Source organism: Gossypium arboreum, chromosome 7 (assembly GCF_025698485.1).
Source record: "Gossypium arboreum isolate Shixiya-1 chromosome 7, ASM2569848v2, whole genome shotgun sequence".
Lineage (NCBI taxonomy): Eukaryota > Viridiplantae > Streptophyta > Magnoliopsida > Malvales > Malvaceae > Gossypium > Gossypium arboreum.
In genome coordinates this window covers 5,330,889-5,355,960 of record NC_069076.1, presented here as the reverse complement: position 1 = coordinate 5,355,960, position 25,072 = coordinate 5,330,889, and the positions used below count along the sequence as shown (strand labels likewise).

The window sequence follows — 25,072 nt, the reverse complement described above, 5'->3', positions numbered from 1 at the left end:
TAGTAATTATAATAATAATAATAATAATAATAATAATAATAATAATAATAAAACATAATAGTAATAATAATGATAATAAATATTAGCGGTAAAAATGATAAAAATAATAATGATAATAATAATATATAAAATAATAATAATAGTAAAAAGATAATAAGAATATGATAAAAATAATAATGATAATAATATATAAAATAATAATAATAGTAAAAAGATAATAAGAATAGTAACAATAATAATGGTAATAACGATAATAAATAATAGTAGTAAATAATAAAAATAATAATAGTAATAATGAGAAGATTAATAATAGTAATAATAATGATAATAGTAATAGAAAATAAAAAAATAAAAAAATATAATAATAGCAATAGCAATAAAAATAAAAATAATAGTAATAATAAGGGTAATAGTAATAATAACAATAATGTAAATAATAATATACATATGAATAATAATAATAATAAAGTAATTATAATTAATAGTAATAATAAACAACAGAAAAATAATAATAAAAATAATTAATTTGAAAGTAAAACAGCAAAATAACACAAAAAGGACTAAATCAAACTTAAAGTGAAATTTTGGGGCGAAATCAAAATGAAAAAGGAGAGGGAGGACCAGATTGTAACGCACGCACAACGTGGAGGGACGAAAAAAGAAAATATCCCCACCCCTTTAAGTGCAGCGTCTTGCGCGAGACTTGGCAGCGAATCGATTTCTTCTTCCATTGCTATTTGTTTTTGATTTGTTTTTGTATTTGAACACCTACTGTTTGTATTAATAGTTCTCTCTTTTTTTCAAAAAAAAAAAACCCTCTTTACATTCAGTTTTAGTATGCCTTTTATAGCCATTTTACAATGCCCTAATCCTATTGCTTACGTGTTTGCTTGATTTTGTAGGTTAGTTGATGGCAGTGGAGCAGGTGGTGGTGGCAAACGGTGGACGTGACAGGCATGGGGCGATGGGACAGGGGCAGAGGCGGTGGCAGCTTAGGATTTCTTTTTGTTTTGTTTGCTGATAATTGTATTGGGCTAGGTTTAGGTTGAAATTGGGTTTGGGTTAGTGGTTAGGTGGGCTGAAATTTTGGGCTTCGAGTTTTAATGGGCCTTTGTATTGGGTTTTCATGTAATGGGTTAAATGAGTGTAAATTGTGTGTGGTTTTATGCATATGAGGTCAAAATTGGCCTATAACAATAACAATTTTAAGCTTTGGCTTATTAGATTTTCATATTATCTTAATTGTGAATAATATTTAAAAATTTTACATCATCACTTTAATAGGCAGCTAAAAATGTTATTAATTTAAACATTATAAAGTTGATAAATTAATTCATACCAAACTATAATATTTAAGTATTTGACAAAAAATACTAATAACAACAATATATAAACATAGTACAAATGGTCAAATTTTACTACTAGTTCATGTATTATGAGTAAGTTGTAGATCTAATTTGTAACACCGTATCTCTAACTCGATCGTCCGGTCCCAGCTATAGGATGACATATTCATTGTCAGAGCAACTACAATCAAATATAATTAATTTATACCATTATACGGTTAAATTGAACAATAGATGAATATGATACAATATACAATCATTTTAAAGTTAAATATTTCCGAGCAATATAATTAATTTATACCATTATACAATCATTTTAGCAATATTATTATTGAACTTTATTGTTAACTCAATATCGAATTAGGACCAAATTGTAAATATTTTAAAATATCAGGTTGACTTGCAACTTTAGGAGTTCCTCATCGCGATACAACATCCTGATCTTGTCATGGTGTGACCCCTGTTTTACAACAAAGCCCAATTTGATACCTATTCTACTAATTAACACAATTCAAACATACTTAATACCAAATATCAAAACCATTGGTGCTATTTCCAACATACAATTTCAACCTATCTTACCATATATATGTATACATTACTTAAACATACATGCCTAACTTAAGCACTTATGCCATTCACCATTCATTTACCAAGTTGGCATATATATATATATACACATTCACATTTAAGTCTCAAATACGACAATATAATTCACCAAGGTACCAAATTACCAAATTCACATATGCAAACCAATCATTTGGCCATTTCCATGTTACCATTTCAAGCTTCAAATATAAACACGATCACTTATTATGTCAAAATCGACTCAACCTAAGTACATGTCATAAATTTAACAAAATGAAACTATATAAACATTGCTGAGTCGGGGATCTCCTCTTAGATGCTTGAACCACATTTAGGAACCTCGAAATGTGCCTATACTTGTGCACGAGAAAATAAACCGTATGTTAAGCGATAATGCTCAATGGTAATTTCCATAATTCAAGTCAATGCAATATAAACTTATATCAAATTCTATTTTCAACTAATTCATATACCATTATTGAAAATTCTTATTCAACACATCAACCATTACATGCAATGCCATTTATATCTTATGATCAAACCATACATAGTTCAATTAACCAATCTAATGAGCATATCATATTAACATGCTAGTGTTAATGTTTACAACCATATTCAATTTAAGATATTTGAGCATAACAATATATATATATATATATATATATATCATTTCCAAATCGAATTGATTGATTCATCAAATTCCATTTCGGCTCTCCAGGCTCGTATAATGATTAGCATGATCTTTCACATGCTATTGATATTCATATATCGAAATTCACATTTGAATCATCAAATCATGATATCAATCCCATTCATATGTTATTTAATCTATTCACATTTTATAACTATATTAACCTAACTCGGAATCAAGATGGATACATGGATTAACCAACCTCTATCCCCATCTAACATCGTAGTGCATCATCGAATAAACTGAAGGAAATACACTAGTACACATAGTGCATCATTGGACAAGTTGAAGCAATTGTACTGGCAAACGAGCTGCATCATCTGACGAACCGAAGCAAATGTACCGGTACATAAGTGCATAACCGAATGAACCAAAGCAAATATATTGACACATAAGTGTATCATCAGCTAAACCGAAGTAAATATACTAGTACATAAGTGCATCATCGGTTAAACCAAAGCAAATATACTGGCACATAAGTGCATTATCGATTAAACCGAAGTATAAACCCATACACAATCTAATCCTATAGCATGCTAACTATATCCAACTCTGCCCAAACAATTAATAGGGTAACCAATTTTCCAATTTCATCACATAGTTCGATTCACATTCTATCATTCTCAATTCATTATAAATTCACCATTTCAGCACATCATATAACATTTTTCAACTCAATTTCATACCAATTATTACATATCAATTAAATCATCTTACTTTATAATTTATTCACTTTAGTCCTCTATCTTGATATACCATATAAATCACCACAGCTTAGTTCATACAACCAGTATATACTTACCTCATTATTAAATCTTACAATTTAACATGGATATGTAATAATTAGATTGATCCCAAATAATAGAAATACAAATTAAAAGCTTACGTCATTCGTCGTCAACTTTTGCTTTTCCTTACCCTCTTGACTACTCAACCTTATTTTTAATTGAATTTGATAGTTGAATATTCAAAGGTTTTCAAGCTTTCTTCCTTTTTTTTTTTCCTTTGATTTTCACGGGTTGAAGATGAAAATGATAACATTTCTCTTTCTTTCCATTATGTTTATTATTTATACCTAAATTACCATATTTTAACCTTAATTAATTAACATAATTCTTTAATTAGTTTAAGTTAATGCAATCCACCATAAAATCTCACTATGTATATTTTAATTTAATTATTTATTTATTTATTATTTTAATTCTTTGGATAGTCTCCATCTAAGTACTCAAGCTTTTTCTTAATTAAAATCTATAATGATTAAAATTTTATAATTTAGTTCCTAGACCTTAATTAACCACAATTTCAGCTAAATTACTTAATTGAATTTCAAATCATTTATACACTAACTCCATAAATATCTCTATTTAATATTTACTGGCTCGGTTTACAAAAACAAAGGCTCAAAACCATAATTTCCAATACCACTGAATTCTAGGTCGTTAAAATCTTTGTACTTTAATTTGATTAATTTTTTTTATAATTTAATTTGATTAATTTTAATCCTTGAATTGGTTAGTTTCAATGCTTGTACTTTACAAATCCAAAGTTTCATCCCCAACTAAACTCATTTGATCAAAATTTTGCTATTAGTCTTTGTACTTTGCGAAAATTATAAATTTAGTCATTATACTTTAATTTGGTAAATTTTAATTCCTATACTTTTCAAATTTTGAAATTTTAGTCTTAACCCAAACAATAGCAGTTAAATTTATTTAGTTAAAATCAATTACTAGTCGTGTACTGCACGTATAGTTTTAGATTTAACCAGTATTTTCCAATTAGATCTTTCCAAGTCTCTATACTTTTCAAATTTTAAAATTTCAGTCTAGACACACATGACAGTTGTTAATCCATTAACTAGATTTCTACTAAGTAATATGTGGAAATAACAAGTTAATATAGTATTACAAATATGATAATATATTTATTGTATCAAATTTTGAAAATAGTAGAACTTAATGAATTTAGCAATCATGGTGAGGATTGAAATTTTAAAATTTGAAAAATACAAAGACTAAAAATGACCAATTTAAAGTATAGGGACTAAATCTATAACTTTCTTAAAGTATAGGAACTAATAGTAAAATTTAATGATTTTATTACAAGTGTTGTAGTATGCATAAAATTATTAATTTAATTCAAAACAAATTGGTTTATTTTTTTAAATAGAATTTTATGCTCTACTGAGAAGCTTTGCATTCCAGTGAAACAGACTTTCACAATTTTACCCTTTATTTTACTTTTCCTTTCACAAATATGGTTTTAAAAAGATTAAAGATAGTTAAAAAAAACTTATAAATTATTATTAAATGAAATAAATCTATAAAAATTATTTTATATAATATTATTATAAAATTAATACGAATCATTACAAATAAATATACATATAAAATAAAAATATTCTTCATTAATAAAATTATTATTTAAAACAAATATATTTTTAATAAATTTTAATTAATTATTATTTTATAATATCAAATAAATCTGAATTTTCATTATATAAACTGAATTTTCATTAATATCCTTAATAGTTTGGCTTATTTCATTATATACAATTATTTAATCTAATAAAACTATAATTTGTTGTAATTTTCATAAATTAATACTTGTATTAAGTACAATTTTCAATCTACTATTCTTAATAGTCATTTTTCATTCTTACTTCATTGCTATAAATGCGTTTGAATTTAAATACATATCTCATCAATAATTTTTTTTGAACAATTTCATTATAAAAACTAATCATATCTGTTTTTTTTTTTTTTACAAAATACTTAGAAATACCCATAGCCCCTCTCCGGCCCATAAATAGAATAATGTGCTTCAGCACACTCGAATACACGTTCTCTTGTATTGACAACAATATCCCTGTCAATTGAGATAAGATTGTTATATTAAATCCCATCACTACAATAACTAATTTAACTGGCACTACTACTTTTAATTTCACTGAAATTAATCTTACCGCCCTTCCAAAGAGAGCCTTAATTCTTATGGTTTTTCAAAAATTTGAAATTCTAATCTTAACATAGAAGATGATCATTAAATCCATTAATTGACTTTTTTTGTAAGTAATATATTAAAAATAAAAAACTAATATGATAATATACATTTGTTAGTGTATTTTTCGTATAAAATTTTAGAGATAACAAAACTGAATAAAGTTAACTTGGATTAAATCTTGGAAATTAAGAACCCCATGCAATTTGATGATCAGAATGTTAACCGTCCCAGGTGTAGCCTGGATTCGAATCGCGCTATTCGTGTTTATTGTTTGGGATTTACCCTATTCTTATATTTCAAAAAAATAGTGGAAATTGAAATTAATAGAATTTAAGCCAATGAAATCAACACCTACATTTTGATCAAAATTGTAATTTCAAAATCGAAAAAAATATAGAAATACATGAAATTTCAAAATTCCGTAGTGGTTAAAGGGTCACAGCCGGGTCCGGGGAGCCCATTTGAGTAGTTGGGTTGGGCCTGATTTCAAGTACAGATCCAGAACAAAATTTTCGGGTTCGAGTCCATAAAATATTTTTAAAACGGAAACTTAAAAAATGAAAAACATATTTGCCACCTAGCTCCACCGCCAGCCACCACCGTCATCCTTCCCTCGCGCCGCCCCCCAAACCTTAATAATCAAAATTTAAAGCCCCCAATTCAAAAAGACCACTTTGAATTTTGAACCTCCAAGGCCTAAACTATGTCTTATGATCCAGCGCCGGCGGCTAAGAAACCCCAACCACTTCCTTGGACTCACCCAGAGACTCTCAACCTAATCCAAGCCTACCAAGAAAAATGGTACTCTCTCCAGCGCGGCCAACTCAAAGCCAACCAATGGGAGGAGGTAGCCGTAACCGTCGCCACTCGTTGCGGCCTCTTCGATGATTCCGCCGCCAAAACCGCCCTCCAGTGCCGTCACAAGATGGAGAAACTCCGCCGTCGCTACCGCTCCGAACGCCAAAACCTCGGCTCTGCTTCCCCTTGGCCTTACTACGACGCCATGGAATCTCTGGAGCAAGGGCCTTTGCCTATCTCGGCTCGACCATTGGCTTCCATTGTTCCAAACGGACATGAAGCTGGGAACTACTACCATAACGACGACGAAAACAACCCAATCGAGGAAGAAGAAGAAGATGACGAAGAACATGAAGGAGGAAACCGGTTCAGCAAAAGCCGCAGCATCAATTACATATTGCGGCGGCCGAGTGTTGTGAACCGGTTTTCTGGGCTAATGAAGAAAAGGGTTAGAACAGAAGAGGAAGGGGATGGTGATGGTGATGCAGCAATAACGGGAAAGGGGGAAGAAGACAAAGGGGTGGAACTAGCAATGGAAATTAGGAGATTTGCAGAAAGGTTTATGAGGTTGGAAAGGAAAAAAATGGAGATAATGCATGAAACTGAAAGGTTGAGAATGGAAATGGAAAACAAAAGGATTGAGATGATATTGGACTCGGAGAAGAAAATTGTGGATGCCATATCAACCAGTTTGGGGTCAAAAACAAAGGAGTGAAGGTGGAGCAAGATTTGGGTTCTTCAAGAAACTTTCTTCTATTGGAGCTTCAGGTTGTATAGACTAAATAGTGATGGAACTGAACATAATTTTTGAGCTGCAATTGTTGAGATTTTGCATTTCTGCTCTCTGGTGCCTAACTCTTTTGAACAGTATTTCTAATCTGATCACATGATTAAGCTTTGAAACTGTTTTTATCTAGCAATTGTTCTAGTGGGTTTTTTTCTTCTATCTTTGGCTTTCATTGATGAATAATGAGCTTAAGGTCATCCACAGTATGTCTAGGTTTCTCAATGTACATTTTTTTGTCGAAACCATAGTGTCCACTGTGAATGATTAATTCCCTTGTCTTAGATGCTTTCTAAAAAAGTAAACGATTTGTTATTAAATATACTAAATGTCTGGTGGGTAAAGATTAAATGTCTGGTGGGTAAAGATTAAATGTCTGGCTTCATTATTAAATGACGGGTAAGGATTGAAATCCAGTTCTCATTATTAAAGGATAAGGGTGTATAATCATCACATTATATCTCATAGTTAAATTTTTCAATGCATGTATATATATTTCAAGAATCTTTGAATGATCATATTCTCAGACGAACATCTCTCTCCGCGAGATACTTAAACTTACTAGGAACTAGGAATTTTTCTATGTATTTACACTTTTAACTTGAAACCTGAAGGTCACTATTTATAAAATGCCCAGAAATTCTTTGAAACATATTACTGCTTGGAGGTTTCTAACAAACTACAGTATACGTTTGATCCTTAGGTGCTAATTTGAAGCACTGGTTAATTTTATATCGGTAGAATCTGAAAATGTATAACAAAGTATGGTCTTTGTGTACTTCAAACACTTGGATGGCTAATGTATGGAGAACATTGTAGGAAAAATGAGGGAAGGAATATACTAGAGTTGATAACTCAAAAGTTATGCATATAATAAAATTGATAACTCAAAAAGTTCTGCATCTGATTGTTTATTGCAGTTTAGTTCAAATTAGATAAAAATTACAAAAGGGCCAAGCAAAGAGCTTTCCGTACCGCATTTCAGGTCTCTTAAAAATTTTGGATATAGTTTTTTTTCCAGTCAAAAAAGGGAAGAGACACTCATTACAGATGCCAATGAACTAACCAAATAGAACTAAATTCTCAAGTTTCATAAGCAAGAAACATAAGGGCTTATGGTAGACCCAGAAGGAATAGGGAATGGAAAGGGTATGCACCAATTAAAGGATTTTTGTATTATGAGAATCTGATGACTGTTTACAAATTACAAATAAATGCTTGGGTGGGAATGGCCATGGCCATGGCTATGGCAGTGACGGCTGCTGGTCGTTCTAATAGCAGTGACCAGTGTCTACACCACAACAAACCTTAATATTCACAAAATTCCCCAAAGGCTTTTTGCCCATAACAATGATTGCTAGATACCCACTAGACCTCAAAGGGTAATAAATACATGCACTGACCTACTGGGCCAAAAAGAAAGAAACCATGGAAAAGGGAGATGTGACCTATGTACAAATGCCACTATATCTGTCTCCACTTCCCTATAAGTGGTTATATACATGATGCCCTAAAAAACAAAAAGTAGAAACCCCAAAAAATGTCCAATACTTTCCGTGTATTTCTAACCTGCAAATAGCAGCAACCTCTTTCCACATTGCAATGCCAATATGATATTACCAGCTTCATCTGCGTTAAAACCACAGCCTGATTAGTCTCCACTCTCCATTCAAGTTTAATAAAATTTAAATACCAAAGAAATAAACAAAAAGGAAAAGAAAAAGACAACAAATTTATACAAATCATATAGTATACATGGATAAGCACCCACAGACAGCTAGAGTTAAAAAATAGCTATCCATAAATAATTGTCAGAAGTTTTAACAAACCAATAATGCAACAAAGTGGCAGAGAGCGGATATGATTCATCTCATTCCAATATTACAACATGATAATAATTCTAAATGTTCTAATGCTTCCTAGTAAGCGAACCTAACATATAACACCATATCAAACCTGCCTAAATCCGTAAAAGTTATTACCTGTACACTGCTGTTACATGGGCAAACAAACTCAATCATGCCAGGACCCATTGCTGTTGGAACTGCTCCAACCACTAATTGCTTCATTCCAGCTTAGAATTAGAAGGCCTGTGATACAAGCTGCCCTGTACTGCTTGTAGATGCAGAGTTTGCTGTTGCGACTGCTGTTGCAATGGCTGCTGTTGTGGCAGCAAACTATGCTGATTTTGTAACTGCTGGTAAGGCTGTTGAGATGGTGGCGATGTGGAAGATTGTTGTATCTGTGGCTGTTGTGGCCACTGTGACCCATCAGTACTCCCATTAGAGGGTAGACTACCTGATAATTGTCTCTTCCCTAACCCTTGGCTGACAGAAGGTAGCGAATCACTACGAGCAGAATTTGGATGAGGAGGGCTCCCCATGGGTCCCACTTGAGTGGCCACATTTGGCAAACCCAGATCACACACTGATTCTGATGGTTTCCCCTGATGGCCAACAGAAGGAGAAACAACCGATACATTGTCAGCTGAATCAATAGCAGCCTGAGGCATTGCCATGCTTGTGGCTGTACCCATAAGTGAAGCATTACTCATGGGCTGTTGGTCAGCTTGGGCTGGCTCAGCTTGAGATTTGCTGGAAGGATCAGAATTCACTTGCTGATTCTGCTGAATCATCCTTTTAACAGTAGGCTGAATTTGATTAACCTGCTTTTTATGTGATTGTGACTGTAGCTGCAAGTGCTGGCGGTTTAGACCCATAGCCGCTGGCAGGACGGACTGATGCACAGCTGATTGTGTATGAACAGAAGGCGCTGTGGAAACCTGAACTTGAGAACTATTATCAGAATGTGCAGCCATCTGCTGGAGATGCTTTGTAGAAGGGGGTGCTGCCCCAGAAAGTAGCTTTTTCTGTGGCTGGGAATGATTCATGGACTGAGAAGAAACTGGAGGCTTAGATGGTTGGACAGGGCTCATAACAGACCCAGAATACAGGCCCTGACGTTGCATTAAGTGCATCATCTGCTCTCCTTTCTCAGCAGCTTGGTTGCTAGTGGCCATGCTAAGGCCATTCAGAGGAGAAGGATCAACAGAAAGGTTCTGATGCACCTGCATGTTCCCCCTCCCTGCTCCCTTCAAAAGTTTAGCTTGCTGCTGAGATTGTGTTTGTTGCCGTTGCTGAGGGTGGTACCTACCAGATTGTTGAAACTGCTGTTGTTGAAGCTGCCGCTGTTGTTGCTGGCCTATCTGATTGTTCAACCCACTAGCACCAGGTCGGGAACTCCTACCAAGCCCACGAGGCACCAAGTGGTTTTTTTGTTGCTGATGTAATGACATAGGAGTTATTGGCGTAGATGGCGTTAGAGGGGAAAGCGATAATGCCTGAGTTGAAGCTGGAGATTGAATCTGGGAACTACTCTGAAGAGAAGATACGGGAAGTTGAGTCTGAGGTCGGACATGTGGCTTCAAAGTATTAGATACAGCAAACTTTTGATGTTGCCGATGCATATGAGACTGCTGCTGCTGCTGCTGCCTCTGCCTTTCTTTAGCAAGGCGCATGGCATATGCTTGCTGCTGTGACCCATTAGAACCCTGAAGAGAGTTGTTCAGCCCCTGGGACTTCTGGGGATGACCTGGATATGACTGAACAGGCGGTGGGGTTGATTGATTAGGGTAAGCAGAAGTCAACCCATTGAAAGCAGCAATTCCCTGGCTGTTCTCTTGAACGTGCAGTTGGTGCTCAGGTACCACCATTTGCCTCTGGTTCTCTGGACTCTGACCAGGCTATCAAACAAAAAGGAAAATCATCTTAGTTTGAAAGTCTGTTCTAGATCACCATAACGAGCAAAAATTAGAGTACCATTATCATTGATTATCCAGAAGTTCAATGTAATTTTTAAATAAACAAACATAAAAATGCTATATCAAACACATTTCAGTTCCTAGAGGAATACTCATCAAAATAAACACAACAAAGCGAGATTTACCAACTAGCTTTAAGGCATTGAGTTCAACAAACCCCCATTATCAAGCCTAAATTAAATTCCTCAATTGGAAGTCGTTACACATAAAGAAAGGAATTATCCAGATCTGCTTGCTACACAGAACCATAGGTAAAGGAAAATTTTGATGGAATTTTTTGCAGCAAGCAATCCTCTGAAAAGCCATACATATCTAGAACTGAAGTCCCCATTCTAGATTTAGATGGGTGCAGCAAGAGCTCAAGGGAAGGGGTTGATTGCAGTCAGTCTAAGATTAGCATGGAGTGCCTATCTTTGGATTGAGAGAATAGGAGAATTCATGGCAGCAAAACTAATTCTAATTCAGCACTTTTTAATTGAATTAAGGTTGTTGGATACAACATTCAAGGATTAAGGCGTACTGCAGATTGGCTGGCGAAATGCTTATTTTAACTGCTCTTCTTTTTTTCTTTTTTTGGCTGGTTTTAAAGTTGTAATACTGCAATATCCAGATTGTTCACTTTGTAGTAGATTGCTACTTATTTGGATGAATACAAATCACTGGGGGAAATATTAACTGATTTCTTCGTATATAACAATTATCGTTAATATGGGACAAAAGAACCCCAAACTGCAATAGCATGTTGAAGAACAGACTTGATCATACTGCTCCTTGAAAAGTAAATAACTTACTTGCATCATGTGAATGGTATCCCGAGGTCTCAATGTAGAGTTTCCTTGACCAGAACCTGGTCCAGAGTGCATATTTCCAGGGCTAGGCATTCCCACCAAATTAGAGGAGAGCATGCTGCCAGAATTTAGCATTGTTGATGATACCATTCCTTGAAAGCCTGGCCTTGACATTGGCATGTCTCTATTTATTCCACACATCATTCCCACACCATTTCCACCAGCCAGCATACGAACCCCACGATCTGACCCAGAAACAGCCCCAGGGAGAGTCAAGTTGGACTGCTGAACATTCCTGCCAGATAAGACTGGATTATGTTGTTGCACTCTATGCTGCTCATCAGCTGGCAAAGATGTTCTTGGAACACCAAATCTACCATCCCTGAGAGCAAGTATGACCACAATTTGTGCCATTGGTATATAATATATATTAAAAAACATGAATGAGGAGAAACTTCTGAACTAACTAAAAGTAGCCTTTGTTGTTTAATATATTTCTAAAAACCATTGTAAATACTTCTGTATTATATGAATAAATTATCTAATTTATAAGAAGTTTGATTTTCATTAAAATACTTTTGTTAAATAGATTTATTAATAAAATCTATCCAAATTATGAGTAAGAAATTTAATTTAATTACTTAAGTAATAAATTTAAAAATTAAAATTATTGAATTGCTTTATCTTCAAGATTCTAAAATAAGAGGTTAAAGTTCACATTAATTTTTGTTTATTTGTATAGAATTTAATTTACATTAACATTAAAACAAAAGACTTTATATTAATTATTATCAATATAATTTGCACATGGAACATCCATATGCTAAGGCAAATTTCAACTCTGTTTATTTATTTGTATAATGCTCAACTTATTCAAAAATAAATAAAATAGCAGATATTCACATGCAATGCATGTTAGAACAGATACTAATAATAGCATGTCATACTATGCACACAGAGAATGCAAGCTACAAATTAGCTTAATACCTCACAGAAGCATCGAGTGTAACAGAGGGTGATGATAAATTACTGCCAAGAACTGCATTAGAAGACCCCTGCAGTGACGAATTTGCTCCAGATGCAGGAAGCCTTGGTCCCACAGCTCCTTGATTCGATCTTGCTAAACTACTAGCCTGATATCCTAGGGGAAGAACGTCTTTGCTTGATGCAGGGGCATCACAAAAATCAAGAGGCCTTTATCCAAATGATAGGAAATTATATTACAGTCCATTACAATCAAAATAAAACATAATACGAAGAACAATGAAAAACTAGAAAACATGAATGAATTAACAAGTTAAAACTTTAATAAAAATGGAAGCAGCAAAGCTTACGTTAGAACCCCTCCATTTAGGTTATTTGGGCAGACTTGTGAAAGAGACATAACATGAGAATTGTGGACCGGCACTATCTGCTTCAAATCCTGGTTATCATGCTTTACAATACACAAGAAGACAGAAGGGACAATTGAGAAAAGGCCGGAAGAACCAAAGTGAAGAAAAGGAGGAGAATTTAGGATGCTTTCAAGTATTAAGACTAGGTTTTCATCATATTTTTGCCACACCACTGAATGCTAACACCAGAGTTGTAAAGGGCTACAGGTGAACTTGAAATGCTAGGGCCCCTATATTGTCCAAGGAGCAAGGTGCAAAAAGAGCACTTACGTAAGTGGAATAAAGGCATATATATATATCAAAGAAATTTTATGAATTAATGCGTGAAATAACATGTATATCAAAAAACAAATATGAATTCATGTCATAAGCTAGACTTTAATTGATGTAGTTCATTTAATAACTCAATTGATTGTGTTAAGTCTAATCCATTCTCTAATAAAACTAATAAACTACAAGGGGAAAATGCTTCACTTATAAACTAAAACAAGAGAAGTTTAACAAGGTATATCTAGCATATTTTAATCAAGTCCCATGCACCTTAAGAAATTGAACTAACAGTGCATAAAAGTCTTCTTTAAATGCCCATAGTCAGATGTTGCATCAAACTCGTATAAAAAACTAAAAACTTGATTGCATTGAAGATGCCAAAAGGACTATCTTCAACTAGGTTAAACTACTGGCTTATTCTTAAAACTACAAACATGCCATGACCTCTAGAGATAAAATAAATGCACTCTAAACTTCACTTATACCTGACTCCACCGGTAGTGCTGTTTCTTGCCAATAAGTATAATTTTTTCAAAATGAGACTTAAGAGTCTCCTCTTCTACTGGCCCTTGCAGACGTTGAAACAACTGTCTAGCACTTCCCTGCATGAAATACGGCAGTAGAAGCCAACCATAGAAGACAAAATTAGCTTCATGGAAAATATCCACCTTCAGTATATTAACAAAAATATGAATCTACTAGCTTTTGAGAAGAGAAGGGACCTTTGGAATGCCAGGTAATGTGGATGGATATGACTGAGAAGACATTAAATCATCAGCACTGTCAGCTCCATCTCCACTCCTATCCATTAAAATCTTGTAGCGTTCCTTACATTCTTTAGGCTTGTGAAATATGCACTTGACACATCGAGAAGTTAAAGAAATTATAGACATTTATAAGAACAAGTAGCAGTTTTAGAGCAATGGACACATCATTGGTGATAATTTAGAGTTATTCTAGACATATTAAAAGGAAGCCATTCATGACCTAATATGTTTGTATAGACATTTTACTCATGCACTAACCTTAAGTTGAAGGGTACCGTTGATGGCATCACTTACAAGATCCCAATTTGGACCCATGTCATGTACAAGGACAACAAGTGCCTGAGCATAAATACAGTAACATCTCATGGACATAGTTCAAATGCGAACAGGAATTGAAGATAATTTCACAAAAAAAGATAACAAAAGTTAACCTGATCTTCAAGTAATGACCATGGAGTACTAGAACCAGGCTGAGCAGCAGACATCTGGAGGAAGTTTACATTGTTTTAACAATTACACTGGAGCTAAGACGAACTCTGAAGCACATTATCAATCAGACAATCAACAAACAGGTAAAAGGAAAAAATACCTTAGGTGTTTTGGATTTTCTACTCTTGTCAGAACCATGAATTAATCTGATGATTTTGCTGGAGTTGGACATGTTACTCATCTGGGACCCTACTGGTGAAGGGATTGATCCATTTGAAGTGATGTCAAAAGTGTTATCTAGCTGTTGCTTCATTATCTTCAGCTTCTTGGCATTATGTTGCCCAAATAAACCTAATAAAAAGATAATTGACAGGATGAGGGGTGAAGAACATGACTTAAAATAGATATACCCAACCACGTAACCCGTGATTAAATCAAATATGATAAAAAAGCTTTACCGCTGGTTCCATTAGAATCAAAATGAGAACTCTCAGGTCTCTTTTTGGAATAATTCCCCTGCAAAATAAATGGAATCATCATAAAATAAAGTTCATCACAACTATCATGGGGAGCAGGAAGTCAACTTGATCCACCTACTACTTGATCTCATAAAATTTTGAAAATACTAAAATGACCTCAAAGCTTTAAAAGTTTCCTTAATTAAGAAACTGGACAAATCTGACTGAGGATATTCAGAAATCAACTTAAGAACCTATAATACCTTTGAAAATGAATCTCAAGCTAGGTAAAGTTACACAATTAAATTAACATAAACAAGGACCAAAAATGGTAATTAGACATCCAAGAAGAAAAAATTAAATTAAATTTCTTAATGATAAAATGACTGTACTGTTCCATTAAAGAGGAAGAAAACGATAAAGCAAAAGATCATTTACATCAAGCAACAGAGCTGAAGATGACAAATTACCAGTTCATTATGAGTAGATTCAAGTTGCCAACCCTCATCATATGCAGAACCCTACCAGAAACACGATTCATGACCTTAGAAACTAAGGCAAATAATGGAACTATACCATTCCATTATAAAAAAACCCAGTGTCAGTAAAACAGAAGAATCCCTACGTACAAGATTCTTGGTTTTTTTCTTCTTTTTAGCTTTTGTCGGTGGTTCTGCACGGTCATATTGTAGCTGCCTTTCAAAGTTCCCAACTGATTCAACCTCCGTGCTTTTCTCGATCTGGAATCCTCCATTCAAAGTACTCTGATCATCCTGAAAAGAATTATTATCTCCACTAGAAGCATCTGTTTTTGTTGGAGCTTGTAAACCCCCAGCAGCAGCTGCACAGCTAAAAGGACTTAAAACCCTCTGCCTGGGACCAGTGCGAACACGTTTCGTTGGAATTGGACCAACATTTAGACCACTGGCAGGCCTTTTACCCATTAAGGTTGATTGTTGAGCACAGTTTCCATAAGGCAAATTGGAACCCATTTCATATGATCTTGCAGGAGGATATGATTTCATAATTTTCATTGTCCGCTTCTTCTGGTTTAGTTTTGACGATTTGCTACCTTGAAAGGCTCCAGGCAAATAATACATACTTGTTTCTCCTTCATCCTCATCATACACAAAGTTGCCATACGGAAACTCTGAATTTGAAGAAGTGGTAAGGAACATATAACTATTGAATAACAAAGATAATCAAAACAAAAAAGTGTCATGATTACCGGCTCCAGCATCATAAACAGATGTTTCAACCACCTCTTGCACGTTACTCTCAATTTTCTGGGGGAAAAATTAAAAAATAAGCAAGATTTCGGATGAATCATACAAGTCCAACAATTTTTCTTCAGATTACTGTAAAAATATAGGGGGGACAAAAGAAAAAAGACAATGTATAAACTCATTAAAGAACCTACATTTACCTCAGCCTGTACCAAATAAAATTCAATAGATCTTCGGTAGGTTTCCATAGCACCTGAAGGAACTGCATAGATGAGGCTTTCCTGGAAATAAAGAACATAAAAAGTTTGAGCATAGGATGTACAAAGAATTTCCGCAAGATAAGAACTCCAGAGTCCAGAATGGGCATGCATGTTTAACAGATACAACTGGTTAAAACAGATGGATCAAAAAGCTATTTTCAAAAGCCAACAATAATGTGCTAATAAAACTGAAAATCTAAGAAAAAATAAGTCATACTTCAGTTAGGTGTTCATCCCAAGAGCTGTCCATAATGCTTGAGTCAAATATCCTGTCAGAAGTTGCTGCTGTATCAGCTTGACGTGATGGAACAGAGGAACTGCTATATTTTAAAAATCTAAGAGCATATGCCTGAATAGCAAGTTCATTGTCATTTCCAGGGTGCTGCTGCTGCTCCTTATTTGTATCCTTCTCCATAACATGTTGCACAAAAAGATGAGACATAAAGTAGAGTATTTCAAAGATCTGATACAACTAGAACATGAATATAAAATATTCAGCAATTTTGCAAGACAAAGTTACTGAAGACGAGGAAAACAAGACCAAACAGATCTATAGCTATCAATCAATTCCAAATACTTAATTGGATTTTCTTGATCTGAATTCCAAAGACCATATGCATTTAGATTTAAACTTTACATATGCATTTAGATTTAAATTTTAACTTATAATCCAGACCCTAGGAACTCAATCATCAAATAATCCAACCAACCCCAGAAAGCTAACACACTAAAAGAAAAATACGGAGACCACATTTCATATAAACTAAAATTAAAATCCAAAAAGGTTTTAATTAGAAAAAGACTAAAATCCATATAAATACCAAAGTTCTCAGTAACCACTTCTCTACATTTTTAAAGCAAGCCAGTTCTCCCATATCAAGTTTCCTACATAGCAACTAAGATAAACCATGTACCAAAGAACAGAACATATTAGTGGATAATCAATGTGCAAAAAATAAAAAAACAGTAACTGAATTTGAATATTTGAAAGAAACTACCACCAAGCTTTAATAAGAAAATTAAACATAAAAAATTATAATCATTAATGTCATCACATAGAAAGACATGCATAAATTGATTAACCTTAAAGACCAATAGAAGTCCATCAACATAATCAGTACCATATCAAGTTCTGCATTGTTGTTCTTAAGAACTTCATCAGCCTGTGGCCCCACTAGATCATAGCCACAGTTTTTTGGACCAAGACTTGCATCCCTACTATTTAGAAGCACCTGTGCTGAATGCCAAAAGTCCATGACAGCATTAGCTAGGATTAAAGCTACTTTTCTGAGTTTCCAATACTGATTCTTTTCTTCAAGTTGCAATCGCAAAGTAAAAGTAACACGTCTACATATTTGAGCAGCAGCAGTCATCTTCCAAAGACGCTCCTATAAGCACACAAAATTAATAAATAAATAAGAAAAACTCCAAGAAAATTTGCCAATTTTGTTATCTAGTCAACTTCAAATAGAAGCCCACTGATCAAGTAAAGCTAACAATAAAAAAAACTCTAGATAATAAAGGGAAAATAAAAGATCCCATAAGCTAAATCTAATCTATATTTTATAATAAATAGTACCTGAGCGAAATCATTTGCCAACCATGCCATTTCCTCAAGAACAAAGTCCCAGTGAGATTTTTGGCAGTTCTCCACAGATAAGCTAGCAACAGATAACTCTGCAATTCTTTTCCGCTTAGCCTGTTTACCATAATGCCAGACCATTTAAGATTTTAAAATACAAAATAAAATACATCTCAGTTAAGAAATCAGCAATAACTATGCATATATCCAGGAAAAGATACACCACCTCTATAATCCGTGCCTCTTCCATAATGGAATCTTCATGTGCCTTGTCCACCACTTTCACATGATTATCCAAACTAGCTTGAGTGTCAGGAATAGCAATAGAGGTTATTCCTAACAAAGTTGTGCCAGGAATCTCACAAATAGTGTTGTCCATTTTACCTTGAGGCAAACTAGACGAAAAGTTTTCCTTGCAGGAATTAGAATTATCACCTGGCACAGTACTAACTTCCCTTTCAGCTTCTGATACAGCATGACTACTTCGTTGTGCCTCATCGTTGGATAGACAGCTCACCTCATTTTGCAATTCAGATCTAATTTCTTCCACCACTTTGAAAGTAGAATCATTCAGAGAGTCATTTTGAATCACAGGTCTATAAGTATCAAGAACAACAGCACCATTATCAACGGCCTTAATCTCACTGTTTTGTTTTGCCATTTCACCAACAGCTAAGTTTAGTGACTCCTCTTTTTCTGATGTTTTCTCCACGAGCTTTCCATTAGAATCAACATTTTTTGGATTTATACATACATCTTTATCATTATTTACATCTAATCTTAAACTGTTTTGAGTGCAAGAGGACTCTGAATCTAATCCCTTCATCCCTATTGCCACACTGCTATTTTGCCCTTCAATTGGTTTTTTCTCATCTCTTTTGGCATCACCAAACCCATTTAGCTGGTTATAATCAGTTCCATTTTCAGCTTTTGTTGTACCTGTTGCAGGTGATTCTTCAAGACCAGTTGAAACTCCCTGCTCCTTCCCTGCAACAAGATAAGACTCTGCAGGAACCAATTTAACTGGAGATTTATCAGCCTCAACTTGAGCAGTTTCCTTATGCAGGTCATCGATCAAGCTTTTAGAAAATGTGACGTCAACCTTGCTTTCGGATATATCACCTTTTGATTGATCAGTTGTTTCTTCTGTAGCCTGACCACCATCAAACGCCATGTTGAACTGATTATCAGAAGTTATCATTTTTGAAGCCAAATCACCATCTGAAGTTGTCAATTTTGTGGCATCGACACAGTGTATGTTCTTTCCCTTTTGGTTATTTGTTTCAGAAGTCAAAGCCTTCACATCCTTCGATGCTACATGAGCAGGTAAACAAGGGCCATGACCACCTCGACCCTGAACAATATCTTTTGGACTAGATCGTGCTCCATCTCGATTTATTTTGGACCTGTTCCTTCGAGCATATGGGCGAAAAATAGCAGAATCTTCTGATTCCTTGGTATTTTGAGCTCCATCCATTTGAGAAGATTGCTCTGATGGAACAACAGTATTCCACTTACGAGATTTCATAGACTTCCTTTCACCTTCAGGCAACTCATTTTCACCAGAAAATAGTAAGAGACTGTCAGCACTACTGGGTTCACAAACTGCAGGAATCCCTGGTCTTCCACTACTCTCTACGGAATCACCATGAGGTGAGGCAGTGGGTGCAAAACTACCTTTTGCATCACTGCAACAATAGCGGACAGGGAAGCATCAGCTAGTTGCTCCAATACAATTCAGAATCATAGTATTGTAACACACAACAGTAAAAAGAACAAACCTGGTAACCAAATGTTCTGCTTGCTGATCAGTGAGAGAAGTAGACCGGACACTAACTGAAGCTGCATTGCCAAATTTGAAATCCAACGGATTGCCACCCTGACATCAACGTGTTTTATGGTGAAATTAATCTATAAGAAACTAGAATAACAAGAGAAGATAAAAGTGCATACTTTCTCAAGAAACTCTAGTTCCCTTCTCCTTTCCTCACGAACAACAAACTCCTGCCTGTTATATAGACAAATGTAAAAGATGATAGAAAATAAGTAGAGCTTGTACTTACGGATGTGAACCAAGTGCATAATTTTAGAATGATAAAATAGTAAATAAAAGTGGAATGTAAGCATCACCTAAGCTCTGCTTGAGCCTTCTCAATAGCTGCTCTACGCAGAGAGGTCTTGACACCAATGTCAACTCCGCTGTCAACAACCCCTCCCATAGAATCAACCTCAGCATTTAATAACAATGCAGATCCCAAGCTGCATCCATGCATCCCTCCCTATAAATCTACAGGCTGGCCCCTCCCATTGATGCAAAAAAGAAGGTATTGGTAAACACCTACAATAGATATCTGGAAAAAGTATCAGAATCAACCAGACTACTAGAGTAAATAGAAACTAATACAAACAAAAAATTGAAAACTACTACGATAACTATCTCCCCTTCATTTCAATGCAAAAACCTTTGTAACTACATTAAAAATGATTTTATTATTCAATTAAGGTTTGAGCTTGTATCAGTTCAGGATCACGCAAGCTGATCACAAACAGATATCATCAAACTCACTCAAGATAATCCAAAAAATAGGGAGTTTTCTGGAAGCTCAAATATATGCAAAATCAACACCAAAAGAACAAGGTAAAAACTCCGAACAAATGGATGATAATACATGAAACAGAAGAACTATACATGAGTCTATACATTGTTTACCATAAAAAGGATCACTGTAGAAAGATTTTTCCTGGAAACGAACAAAATGCATGATACAAAGACTTGAACTGGATTAAGACCTACTAATATTATTCCAAACAAGCAACTTTCTGCCAAACTTAGGGTGCGATTGTTTCACTTATTTGTTTTCCAGAAAATAATTTCATCATTTTCCGACATTTGGTTGAGGAAATTAAGTTTGGTCAACGCAAAACATTTTACAAGTCAACTAAAAAGAAAAGATAGCGTTTTTCCATAAAATGTCTTACGACTTTAAAATCCGGAAGACATTTTACGCAACTCAATCTCCTTTCTCTCTTTGACTCTCCCTTTCTCGTTTTCTTCTTCTTCGGTCCTCTCTTTGAGAAAAAGAACTCTAGAGGTTTTTAGAGAAATAATCGACAATGATGAGAAATTAACCAAAATGCAGGACCGATGAATTCCTTTCATATATATTAGAGAAAAAAAGAGATAGGAACAAAAGAACCATGGAGAGGCGAAAGGAGTGATGGGGGTAGGCCGAATTTGGGCCGTTGATTTCTCTGATAATTCCACTGCTCCTTCATTGCATGACATCCCCAATCCTTTTGGTTTCACTCATCCTTCTACCAATCAGGTTCCCTTTCTTCTTCTATTTCTTATAATAAATAAATAAATTCACTTTCAATTTTGTTATTACATTAGGGCTTCAGCTTCGCATTTGTATTTTTTTCAAGAGAACTTAGTTCTAAGTCAGCAATAGAAGAATGCTGAAGCCAATTGGAAAACACAGGTACCTCTTTTCTTTTTTCTCTATAGTTACTTTTTTGATACATTTACATTTGACTCTCACACACCCTTATAACTTACTTAATAACATAGGAAAGTAAGGATATGCTTTAAATTGATTTAATTTTGGATTTAAAATTTTGAAGTTATCAGCTTTGTAAGGATATAAATGCTTGAGATGAAAACTTGGGATTACTTTCTAATCAATTCAACTGCAGCACTACAATGACAAATCATTAGTAAAAATGTAATGAATCTATATGTATATCTATTCATCAAAGGATTGAATTTCAACATCTGAGTTGGAGTTTAGAGAAAAAGTAAAGGGGAAAGCGAAGGGGAAGAAGATATGTCTTTCCATGGTGCATGGTTGAGGCCTACTGATTGATTGTTGCATCATATTAACATAGTATTTGATTGCAAAATTGAAGTATATCATTGAAGTTTTTGCTGGTTTAGGTGTTCATTTAGGGTAGAGTTCCATTTTGTCACTTAAGGATGTCTTGAAGGGTTGGGAAGCGTAAGCTAAGCTATGATTATTGGTTTTTCTCTTATGTTGTATTGTTAGCTCAGGCATGTATTTACCATTTACCCTTTGCTTTTTGTTCTTTTTTTTTTTTTTTTTGTGCTCATAAAAGTAGGGAAACAATCATAAGAGGAAACATGCAAGAGTGCTAATTGTATGGGATAAAGGAGAGTTCTTGGCTAGTAAAAGTAGGACTAACAAGAATTTTGTGGTGGTTGAGGTAGAGTAAAGAAAACTTTGATGCTGCTATATGTAATGTGTAAGACACACAAGCAACCTGCTGCTCCTAAAATTCCACTAAAGGCTAGATTGTCTTTTAGTCAAATGTTATGGTTGTGCAATTTCTATTTCTAGGTTGGTTCATCAAAATATTTTGAGCCTTATATATATATTGGCATGTTTTTTAGCCTTATAAAGACAATAAAACATATCTTCTTGGACCTAATTGTCATGTTCTATCTTTTGTAGGTTACTAGTGTTCAAGAAATGCTTTCTCCAGAAGCATACATTTTTCTCTATGCTAGACGGAGTATAGTTTTCAATTGCAATAGAATTGTTGTCTTGTAAACAAGCGCTCTGATGTGGAGAGTATTTTCCTGTGTGCAATTGAAGCAGTTATTGCTAAATTCAAAGATCCAAACGTTGTGTATATGATTAAAGCATCAAATAGAGCTTCTTTAGATGTAGGTGAACCTGTCATTCTTCACATTTCAAAATTGGATAAAAGAAATAGAAATTGGAATTGGACAGCCATAACGTTTATAAAAAAAACTAAAACATTGCAATATATATACACAAAAACATTACAAAATGTAATTTTATAGCAGTAAAATAAACTCAATAAAAAAAACAAAAGATAAAAAGTCAAGAAAATATCTAATGTGTGTTTGTTTCACTGAAAACAACTTTTACAAAATGTTTTCAGGAAATTTGCCAAACATGTAAACTATTTTACCCAGAATCATCCAAACACCAGAAAATATTAGCTTTTTCAGAAAATCAAGTCATTTTCTAGAGATCAATTTCCAGAAGCTATTTTCAGCGAAACAAATGCATCCTAAGATTCTTAAAACCTTTTTATTCTTTCTTTTTCTGCAGAAGGGGAAAAAGGTGTAACAAAATATATAACACATTGATTGCATATTGCTCTTCATTAATTTCCCACTCCTGTACATAGTTTCACAGCAACTGAATATAGCCAAATTCTCTCAAAATCAATTAAAGTTCACTCAACGCCTTACACACATGAAAATTTGAAAAATAAATTAAACTTGCTTGGGGAGAGAGTTGCCACTAAATTTTTGGCAGTTAAAAAGCCCAAAAAAGGAATATATACCTGCTACTAACTAGAACACCAAAATCAAAGCTGAATTATAGTAATGATTCTATCACAGACGCACAATAAGCATATGCGTACACAATTATACATAGAAGCAAATGATTGCACGTAAAGAGCTTAGCACAAGAGTTCTCTTCAAATTCCAGGAAAATAGCCACTATAGGTTGAAAAATAGAAACTGAACAACACAATGTAGAGCCTGATGAGCTTCCCGGGAATTTTAACTTAGAATTAGTGTATATATATGCACATGAGAAGACCACTTACCGCGTAAATTCATTAGCATCCAATCGAAATGCGTATAGAATACCAAAAAGGAAACAAACGGAAACCCTAAACGTATTAAATTACGGACACTGCCCTAATTTGAAACATTATAAAATTCTAGGGTTTAGAAAACAAAAATTTAGCGCGAAAATAACCTGAATTTGGATACCGAGTCGAACAATTGGCAGCTAGGGCAAAGCACCGGGGAACACCTGAAACGTTCCCGCTCTTTTTTAGCACTCTCGTTACCTCTTTATCTCTCTTCTAGGGTTTTGAAGCTTCGGACCCTCCTTCAACGTCGTTGCCCTCACTCAAAACGACATGAACTAACCCTAAAATACAACAGCTCCCTGCAAATGCCAGCCATGAGCACGTTGTCGAGTCTCTCTCTATCAAGTCCTTTGTGTAAATTTATGCATTTCGCTCTTAAGAAAAAAAAAATGGCGACGATTTTTTAATTATTTTTGAGTTTTGTTCGGCCTGGCTGCTTTGAGAATTACTGAGCGACTCTTCTCTCAGTGATCAATGGGCTTGTCTTTTACATTAGGAAGACGACGATGATAAAAGGCCTTCCTTTTATTTTTCTGGTCCATTTGAGATTTTTAGTAATTTTGATAAATATGCATTTCCCATCTACTATCTAATAATTGGATATAATGGTAAGTCATGTTACATTTTAAATAAAAAGTTTGAACTTTAAAAATAATATTATAAAAAGTAGTCATAATCTTAAATATAAACCGTAAATTAGAGATATATCAAGAGAACACATAAACTTGAACTATTAATTTTTGTTAATTTGTTGTATATAAATTGTTGAACGATGACATTATTGGGAGGGACAGTTATAAATCCCTAAAAAGTTCGAACCTACATTGTAAAAATAGGTAGTCACGAACCCCATATATGAACAGTAAATTAGAGATATATTAGTAAACACATAAACTTGAACTATTGATTTTTGTTAATTTGTTGTATATAAATTGTTAAACGATGACATTAATAGGAGGAACAGTTATAAGCCTCAAATTTGAATCGTAAAAGCAGACATATATTAGTAAAATCATAAACTTAAACTATTAATTTTTATTAATTTATTATATATAAATTGTTAACATTTTTTTATAATTTCGTCCATTTAAATTGTTAAACTCTTAATTTTCAAACTAATAATGGAAAATTAAATCTATTAAATATAAACTATAGGAATATTTTGAAGTTGCTAAGAATATTATAATTCATTTCTTGTATTGAT

The 25,072-nt window shown here is 34.0% G+C and overlaps 2 protein-coding genes across 4 annotated transcripts; one reads left to right on the top strand and one right to left on the bottom strand.

Annotated features, from left to right (window-relative positions):
* Positions 1-5,997: 5,997 nt before the first annotated feature.
* LOC108489378 (trihelix transcription factor ENAP2) lies at positions 5,998-7,542 on the top strand. The gene has a single exon (XM_017793899.2). It carries the CDS (start codon positions 6,335-6,337, stop codon positions 7,142-7,144), a length of 810 nt encoding a protein of 269 aa, XP_017649388.2. The 5' UTR covers positions 5,998-6,334; the 3' UTR covers positions 7,145-7,542.
* An 823-nt stretch (positions 7,543-8,365) lies between these two features.
* Positions 8,366-24,446, bottom strand: LOC108489348 (chromatin modification-related protein EAF1 B-like). 3 transcript variants are annotated; one of them, XM_053031089.1, is made up of 23 exons: positions 23,973-24,446; positions 20,338-20,558; positions 20,161-20,215; positions 19,989-20,086; positions 18,434-19,895; positions 18,205-18,324; positions 17,747-18,013; positions 16,843-17,031; positions 16,566-16,646; positions 16,368-16,425; positions 15,769-16,289; positions 15,610-15,660; positions 15,140-15,197; positions 14,842-15,032; positions 14,684-14,737; positions 14,511-14,591; positions 14,208-14,342; positions 13,971-14,087; positions 13,156-13,256; positions 12,809-13,015; positions 11,825-12,203; positions 9,196-10,955; positions 8,366-8,842 (listed from the first exon to the last, which is right to left on the bottom strand). In XM_053031089.1, the coding sequence occupies exons 2-22, from the start codon at positions 20,478-20,480 to the stop codon at positions 9,279-9,281; spliced, it is 6,045 nt and encodes a 2,014-aa protein (XP_052887049.1). In that variant the 5' UTR covers positions 20,481-20,558; positions 23,973-24,446; the 3' UTR covers positions 8,366-8,842; positions 9,196-9,278. The 3 variants fall into 3 exon arrangements, with proteins under 3 accessions (XP_052887049.1, XP_052887050.1, XP_017649367.1); XM_053031090.1 differs by having other exon boundaries at positions 11,825-12,116; XM_017793878.2 differs by having other exon boundaries at positions 20,338-20,545.
* Positions 24,447-25,072: the final 626 nt, after the last annotated feature.